Source organism: Mastomys coucha, unplaced genomic scaffold, assembly GCF_008632895.1.
Source record: "Mastomys coucha isolate ucsf_1 unplaced genomic scaffold, UCSF_Mcou_1 pScaffold22, whole genome shotgun sequence".
NCBI classification, from domain to species: Eukaryota; Metazoa; Chordata; class Mammalia; order Rodentia; family Muridae; genus Mastomys; species Mastomys coucha.
The window spans coordinates 185,687,237-185,696,585 of NW_022196905.1; the positions used below are offsets into that span (position 1 = coordinate 185,687,237).

The 9,349-nt window shown below is 40.5% G+C and overlaps 1 protein-coding gene across 1 annotated transcript in view; it reads right to left on the reverse strand.

Moving 5' to 3' along the window:
• Klkb1 (kallikrein B1) overlaps positions 1-9,349 on the reverse strand; it is a 29,669-nt gene that overhangs the window by 2,911 nt on the left and 17,409 nt on the right. The window contains exons 6-12 of the mRNA XM_031342857.1: positions 6,074-6,233; positions 5,136-5,245; positions 4,268-4,430; positions 4,062-4,174; positions 3,215-3,383; positions 1,283-1,458; positions 121-216 (exon numbers count right to left, since the gene is read on the reverse strand). Coding sequence (XP_031198717.1) covers positions 121-216; positions 1,283-1,458; positions 3,215-3,383; positions 4,062-4,174; positions 4,268-4,430; positions 5,136-5,245; positions 6,074-6,233 — 987 coding nt within the window. The remainder of the gene's footprint in view (positions 1-120; positions 217-1,282; positions 1,459-3,214; positions 3,384-4,061; positions 4,175-4,267; positions 4,431-5,135; positions 5,246-6,073; positions 6,234-9,349) is intronic.

The following is a 9,349-nucleotide window of genomic DNA, read 5'->3' on the forward strand; positions in this document are numbered from 1 at the left end:
GTCATGAGCAAGGCTTGTTGAGTGGATCTACAGAAAGGTCATGAGCAAGGCTTGTTGAGTGGATCTACTCCATGTACTCCATGCACGTAAGACAAGAACATTCCAAATGCCAGGCTGTACCTCGTTCCTTCGTATAGCCCCATCCAGTCACCCAGCAGTTGGTATAAATTGTATTTGTGTCAGCTTTAGAAGGCAGGCATATTGGCTTTTGGAATTCTGAAAGAAAATTTCATGAATAGACTTGGACTAATTAAAACCATAGAAAGGGACTTAAAAAATTAGTATCTATCTTTTCTCTTGTTCTTTTTCTACAAAGCAACAGAGCAAGAAGGAGCCATCTGGGACTACTGGGGAGGAGTAAGGAGAACAGCAAGAGTGGGAATGACAAGAGAGGGTGAAGGGTGTAAATACAATCAACACATACTATGCATATGTATGAGATATAACAAAACCCATTGCTGAAACTAAAAAGAACAGTCCTCCAGATTTCTGATCAATTTCTAACACCCACAATTCAAGAAAATGCTCACATTTTGCATGCTCTTTTGGAATGAAATTTCCAGAGGAAAGGGACTGTTCAACCAAAATTTATTGGTAAGCATATATTTACTTTCTTATTTAATATACACTATATATTGTTTAATATACACTGTAGTAGAATTCAGAAGCAGAGCAAAAATAGCCACACTGTCCCCAGTGCTTTATTTGAATACCTTGCTTAATTACTGCATGAAAGCAACAAGGAGATCAGCACATGTACAGCAGATATTAGAGGTAGAAGGAGGAAAAGCAAGCTGTCTAAAGTCACATGACTGTTCACAGACACTTGCAGCTAATGGTGTTGGAGTCATCTCGTTCCTGTGGAGTGATGTGCCTCCAAAGCAGTCCATGCTCATGTTCCCCCATTGTCAACCTGGAGTATTCTTAGCATCTACTCCCAATCACTTTCATATTGTTGTATATTCCTAAGCCCAGGCAATAGTCATTCTGCTAATCTTGTCAAAAGACACCCAATGTCCCCAGATGTCAAAATCTTTCCTATACTGACTGTTTCAATACCATACACTCAGTTGTGTGCCACTCTGAGAAAGTAATGAAGCTTTTTTGCCCCTTAGGTAGCAGTGAATGCATGGGTAGGTCATGGGATTTCTACTTCGCAGGCAGCCTCACCAACCAGGACACAAAGATAATTCCTGTCGATATGTCTTCTCATTCATACTGAAGTGGAAATGAACACCGATACAATTGAACTGTGTACTTTCCTGTTAAATATGCTGCATACCAGTATAATTCAGGGGTGTCTGAAGCTTTAATAAGGCAATATCATAACCGCCTTCTGAGATTTTGTATTTCTGATGAATAATAAGCTCCTTTATTCTTGAGGAAGGAGTTTCTTTCGTAATCTCGGACAAATTAAGAATGCCGCCATATATACGCCACACATCTGGATAGGGAATCCTAGGAGAGAAACAAAGTAACTGTGGCATCCTTCCTTGCTCTTTTTTCTTAGTAAATTTTTTTGAAGGGGCGGAGGGAGAAGAAAGACAACATTCCATATGACCTAGTTACTTTTTCTGGCAAGGCAACCTATAATTGCTTACTGCAGTAGTATTGGACTTTAAAGATTTAGTTTGTAATAATTGTTTTCCATTTAATACTCCCTTTTGCCTGAAAAGATTTTCTTTATGTCTTTGTGCACGACTATATGAAGTGGGTATATATATTAAACATTTATTGATAATATTTTATAAAGAAATTTACTGCAAGACAATTTTTGGTGTACGGAGAATTTTACCACTTATTAGCAAATGCTCAGATTAATAGAATAATGTGCTTGCTTATTTCCTCAGAAATAATTAAAATAATGTCTGAACATTTGATACTAAAAGACAAAGAACCTCCTCAATGTTTTTAGGAGTTCCTTTATATTTCACTTTTAAAACTGATAATGCTGAGAACATCATTTCACATAATTATGGAGGACCAAATGATAGTCCTAGATTTAGGACCATTTAGACAGTGTTGGAAACTCCAATACCCAAGCCCAAGTTCATTCAGTGAGTTTTTATGAAACTCAAGTAACCAGCTCAAACAATACTGAAAATCAAAGTTTAGCATTGTCAAAGACACACTGTGACAAGGGACATTTTAATGTTTTTGTTCTTTTGAAACTGTTATGTTCCTGTAAGTGCAGAAATCCTAAAGCACACATACTACACAAACCATGATTCAAACATTAAATAATCTTCAGTCTGATTGCGTTCAGGGTACCATCTGCTGGAACTACACGGCATGGCGGCATGCACAGTAAACAGTAAGCATACTGTGTGTTAGGAGCAAAGACTGCAGTGCGATCCTGAGGTACAGCACAGGAGAGGACACTCAGAATGCCTTGCATTTGTCATATGTTTTATTTTGAATTAATTTTGATCAGTGTTCCTTCAGGGACCCTTTACTCTTGCTAAAATCTTGGAGACCCTCATATTCAGTTGCAATGTGTCCATGTAGGATTGCAGTTCACAGTATGAACACTGTGGATGAAAATACTCAAGACATACTCAAAAATTGCTTTATGTTTACTACAAGTAAGAATACAGGAATGCTTTTGTGCCTTTTGAAGAAGCTTTGGGAGAATCAAGTTCAGTGTACCAGATCTAAAAGCAATTGCTTTCATTATCTGAGCCACCATGTAGCTGTATTGATTAAAGTAAGCCCCAGTAGGAGTTAAAGGTATTTTGTCGCTTAAAATCTACCTACCTGTCTTTTGAGTTTTAAGTTAACTGTGTAAAAGATACACACACTAAATTTAAAATTATAATATTTTCTAGGCAAAGACTTGGAAACTTTTATTATCTTCAAAACAAATATCTCAGGGCCAAGGAGGTGACTGAGTGGGCAAAGAGCTTTCTTCTCAAACATGAGGATTCAAGTTCAGATCCCAAACACAGAACTAGGGCTAAGAATGTGCTAGGAGACAGAGACAGGCAGATCCATGGGACTTGCTGTGCAGCCAGTCTAGTGAAAAGGGTTAGCACTAGGTTCAGTGAACAACCCTGCCTCAACCAATAAGATGAATATGCAGTACAAGAAAATACCTGAGATTAACCTCTACATGTGCATGCACAGGTAAATGTGAATGCACACACACACACACACACACACACACACACACACACACACACACAAATTGGTATAAGATGGACCTAAAACTTACCCATCAAAGCAATGGGCAGCCGTCAGTATCCATTGGCGTCCAATGATGGACCCACCACATAAATGGTTCTGAGATACCAGCTTCACTTGCAGGCTGACCTGCCATGGCCACTCCCCTAAAGAAGAGTTTGTTCCTCCCACAATTCGTGCATTTATTTTTGTTGTACAGTCTGAAAAGTGTTGAGATGTGGCAGGATTAGACACAGATCCTCATTCCCTTCCTTTATGCAAGGAAACTCTCTTAGGGTTTTACTATTGTTAACAGACATCGTGACCAAGGCAAAGCAACTCTTATAAGGACAACATTTAATTGGGGCTAGCTTACAGTTTCAGAGGATTATCATCAATGGCAGCATGCAGGCAGGCATGGTGTAGGAGGAGCTGAGTCTACACCTTAATCTGAAGACTGCTAGCAGAATACTGACTTCCAGCCAGCCAGGATGAGGGGTTTTTTTTTTTTTTTTTTTTTTTTTTTTTTTTTTTTTTTTTTTTTTTTTTTTTTTTGGTTTTTTCCAGACAGGGTTTCTCTGTGTAGTCCTGGCTGTCCTGGAACTCACTCTGTAGACCAGGCTGGCCTCGAACTCAGAAATCCGCCTGCCTCTGCCTCCTAAGTGCTGGATTAAAGGCGTGCGCCACCACCGCCCGGCTAGGATGAGGGTCTTAAAGCCCACACCCATAACATACACCAACTCCAACAGGGCCTCACTTTCTAATAGTGCCATTTCCTGGGCCAAGCATATACAAACCATCACAGGAACCATATAAAGAATCCCATCACATAAGACCAAGACATTAACCACAACAGCCAAGCCAGCCATGCAGTTTCATAACAAACGAGCTTTACTCACCAGAGCTGTCCACAACTTTACACAATCTCAGAGAATAACCAGAGCTCCCCTGTATCCCGTAGGTGATTTTAGTTGGAGAGCCATCCCTGGATAACCTTAATGAACATTTACATCTGGAAAAAAATGAACGGTATAAAATTAAACCCACAGAGAGAGGAAACTAGAAAACAGTTATCTTGCTGATCATCAAAGAGAGATTCCCTTACCCCTCCTCCTTGCAGTCTTGAGGGAGTAACGAGTAAGTAAAAAACTGACAGCGGATTGTCTTTGTACAAGTCTCTTGGCATACATCCACTCCTTGCACAAAGGTCACATTCAGTTCTTCCCCTTCAAAGTCAACTCCAGAGTAAAGTTTGGAATGGCAGGGTTCTGGACCATATACAAACACCAAAGGATACATAATGAGTCCGGAAATAAGACACATTGGCAAAGTTTCTAGGGTCTTGAGAACCATTTCATTAACTCTTAGAGGAACCCAAGATATGCTGCACCTTGTGGCTGTTAGTGTTTGTCAACTTGACACAAAATAGAGTCAGCTGAAAAGATGGAACATCAGTCTAAGAATTGTCTCCCTCAGACTGACTTATAGGCGTGTCTGTGGGATGTTCTCTGGATTAATGATGGATGGAAGAGAGTCCAGGCAACTGGGGCAGTGTCAACTCTGGGCAGGTAGTTGTGGGATATGGAGATATATGTATATATATATATATATATATATATATATATATATATATATATATATATATATATATATATACATATATATATATATATGTATGTATACATACACACACACATATATATATGTATATATATAGATAGATATAGATATAGACATAGATATATAGATATATAGATCATATATAGATATATAGATATCGATCATAGAATTCCTGCCTCTGCCTCTGCTTGAGTTCCTAGCCTGACTTCCCTCAGGAATTGGCTATGACTGGGACATGTGAACAAACCACACTCCTTTCTTCCCCGACTTGCTTTTGGTCATGGTATTTATCACAGCAACCAAGAACCAAACCAGGACACACGCCATGTGCCACCAAGGTTGAGTCACATTACCAGGGCGAGCTTTTCTGCAGGTAAGGAGACTGTATCCAGATACAGCATTTTCTTGAGGAATAGGGGGACTTGGTCTTCCACTTTTTGATGTCTTAAGAAAACAAACATTTCTATTAAAAATAAATGAGAAAGAGGAAGAAGACAGCATTAGAAGCACTAGACAGATATTCTTTCTTTATCCTTCCTTTCCTCCCTCCCTTCCTCCATTTTCCTTTCTTCCTTCCTTCCTTCCTTCCTTCCATCCTAAAGCAACTCCATAAATTGTATTCTTCGGAGAAATTCTCTTCAGTCAGTCAGACTGCAAGACTCTAAAATATCACAAGGTTTAAATGTAAATGGAGTCACTTCTCCCTCTGGGAAAAAACCCAACAACAACAACAACAACAACAACAACAACAACAATAACAACAACAAAACGAATAGGTACAGACAGCTGGAAAAGGAGACAGAGGATTAAAGTCCACCTTCTAATTAGAAAAAGAAAAAAGAGAAGGTATCAAAGGACTGTTGGCTTGGATTTATGCTGTCCACGGTATTATATCCACACACATCCTTCTCCTGGCCCCACGGAGTACATAAAGGACATATGTAAAGGTGAGGAGGTCAGACTAGACCCTAGATGGGGATAAGCAGGGCTCTGGTTTCTCATAAGATTAAAGGACAGATGACATGGGCAGCTGTTACCCAAGTCAATCCCAAACCTCAATGCCAGTGAAAACACTGCCTGCTCCTTTTGCCCCTGCTGCTGTGGTATGCTTGTTTTATGGAAGGGAAGGTGTGTGGACGAATCTGCTAATCCGCTAAGTAACCTGCACCTGGCTGAAAAGCATCCCATTAAACCACAGGCTCCAGCGCTGTTATGGCAACCAGCAAGACACTTAGAAGCCTCTGCTAGGAACAGAAAAGGCTAGAAAGGGGCACACGCAGCTCACACTCACCTCTCTGATTCTGTCTGCCATTCACTCGTGTAGAACGTGAAGAAAAGGCAGTTGGGATGGAAGGTGCAGATGGTGCGGCACACAAAGGCATCTGGGGTGACGACCTGGCTTATATTCAGGTCTGGAAAGGCAAAGTGCTGGAAAATATCCATGGGGCAACCTGTGAACTCAGCGGTGAACATTCCTCAGTGACACAATGCCCGAGTTTGCTTGTGTTTCAACATAGTAACTAAGGTGATTATGACAACTGATACTGGCGGCAATCAGCATCCTGAGTTAAAAATTGCCTGTTGAGAGACTGAGGCAGCACCAGTCTGCAAGAGGTGCGCTGGGGATATAGCTTACACTTTACTGATTTTAATAGGATTCCTGAGTGTGCAGGCGTACATGTAGTGCTCTGAATCTTGTGCCTTCTCTTGGGCTCTCGTTTGTTTGTTCATTTTGCTCAATTTCAATGTGTTAGTTTTTGTTTTCTTACTTTATTCTATATTTTTTAATTACTTGTCCTTAGAAGCCTGTTTCTTTTCTGATGACAGAAAAAGAATGGATGGTGGAGGGGGGACTGTGGGAGGAGTAACGGGAATCAAAACCGGAATCAGGGTATATTTGTAAGAGGAAAAAAATCCACTTTCAATAAAAGAAGGGGAAATCCTGTTAACTTATCTCAGAATTTATAGTTTGTTCTTTGCAAAAAAGCAAAACCAGTTCTCATGTGATAGACAGCTATTAGGTGCTGTAGAGTCAGCAGTGTCGTCATTTCTAATAGGATACATTTAGGTGACTCTTGTTTTCCTTATATTATGACTAAGCCTTAGGAACATGCTGTTTCAGGTTTTATCTCTGAGTATCATGAGAAGTATTTTAATGAAAAAAGATTAACATAAGTTCCGAAGGGCTAACAAACATGCCCTTTGATAGGAGAACAGAAAAGCTTCATTTTCATTCCCCTTACATAATTTTATTTCTCATCTATTTTTATTTATGCTTGTTTACATGAGTTGCTCAATTTGATAGCATGTAGGAATCAATTTGATTCCATACTAAATAGTATGGATGCTTAAGAATAAGGATAGGCCAGTCAAACTTAATATAGTTGGATCAACAGAGCTCACGTCCCACAATACACCCATTTGAGTAGTCTAGGAAGCTGAATTCCACTACTTGAATTAAAAAAATTTCATGAAGTCCCTTGCTACTGGAAGAGAATGTGCAGGCATCCATGCCAACCTACAGCTGTGTCCTCCAAGATATCTCTGGTGGGGCATTTGTAGTTGAAAAGAATTCACCACCATGTGACAAAGTCAACTTCTCTAGACTACTGAAGATGTTAGGGACTTCAAAAAATTCTTTTCTACAAAGTTCTACCTTTCTGAAACAGCCCTATGGGCTTGTGTACTAACACATTTCCTAATGACAGCCTTTCAGAACAGAAGAGACTTTGCCAAAAACTAAGGTAGTCTTCTTGACTCTTGTTCAAGTTAAATATACTTAACATCTTCCTTTTTGGTTTCTAGATTTTCCATGACTTCTAGATATTCTGTCAGGATGGTTGCCCTAGTTGGCTATACTTCAGCTTTTCTCTTGCTCCACACAAAATGGAGAATCGGAACCAGGCAAGATGAGCATCTGGTATTCCAAAGACTTTTTTCACTCTAAAGTTAGGTTGTTAACGGTGTGTACTGGCTGGTTGTGTGTCAACTTAACACAAGCTAGAGTCATCAGAGAAGGAGTATCAGTTGAGAAAATGCCCCCATAGGATCCAGGTATAGGCAAGCCAATTGGGCATTTTCTTAATTAGTGATTGATTGGGGAGGCCCAGCCCATGGTGGGTAGTGCCATCTCTGGGCTGGTGGTCTTGGTTTCTATAAGAAAACAGACTGAGCAAGCTATGATGAGCAAGGCAGTGAGCAACACTCCTCTATGGCCTCTGCATCAGCTCTTGGCTCCAGGTTCCTGCCCTGCTTGATTTCCTGCCCTCCTGACTTCCTTCAGTGTAACTTAGAAGTATAAGCTAAACTAAACCCTTTCCTCCCCAAGTTGCTTTGGTCATGGTGTTTCATCACAACAATACTAACCCTAAGTAGGTCACTATGTTAATTAAAATTGTTACAGAATGTTAGCTAGGCTGGGAGAATACAAATGCCCAGAATCTATCCTGTTTGTTTGTTTGTTTATTTGTTTTTGAGATAGACTTTCTCTGTGTAGCCTTGGCTGTTCTAGAACTCACTCTGTAGACCAGGCTAGCCTTGAACTCAGCCTCTACTTTCTGAGTACCGGGATTAAAGGCAAATATCACCACCATTCATCTTTTTTTATAACTATGTTGACTATTAGTAAAATGAGTCAAGCCACCTTTTTTAAAAGGGACACACAATCGTGGCTACTCCTGGGATAGAAACAAATGGCTAGCCTTCAGCAAGAGCTATGTGAAGTTGAACTCATCCTATATTTGTGCCCCCTCCTTGGCTCCATAGAGACCTGGAAAACAGCCTCATGGATGTGCTGAAAACCAATGTGTCAGAATGGTTGGAGCATCTCCAAAGCCACAGGCCCTTGTTCCCAGACAACAGTCATCACTTGGTTTGTCTGGAAGCTCCCTGGAAAATTCCACTCACAGGGCTTAAGTTTATCAGACCTGACCCCTATTTTGCCCTTTCTTTGAAAGCATGTGTATGCAGAAAGAAGGAGGAAGAAAGGAGGGAGAAAGACAAGAGAGAGAGTGAGGAAGGATGGGGAGGGAGAGAGGGAGACTGGGTACAAAGGAGGAGGAAGAGAAGGGGAAAAAGAGAGGGGGGAGGAGGGAGAAGCAATGGATCCTGCTGATTATGGGATGTGACATCTGCCTCCTAAGGTGGAAGTAACAGGGCAGATGCCAAGCCAATGAGAAAAGAGTCCTCTCATATGATTTTAGAGCTTTCAAAGTCCATGCCTAAACTCTGAAAACAAGCCTTCAAACACTTAGGTCATTTTGAGTTATGAGGGATGAGGATGAATATTTTTAAAAAGAAGGGAGGACATAAGAAATTCACATGACTTTTAAGTGGCAGGTCTGCTATGTGACCTTAGCATAGGATTTTACCCTAGGAACTACAGTTTCTCATCTGTGAAGCTAGAGGCATTGTTGACAAAATCAAGAACAAGGGTGTGGAACTGACTAAATCACCCATGACTTATGGATGTCATCATTTAGGCCTTTAGGCCCAGAGACAGCTTTCCTATGGCTTTGGCTGGCATGCAAAAAAGAAGAAGAAGAAGAAGAAGAAGAAGGAGGAGGAG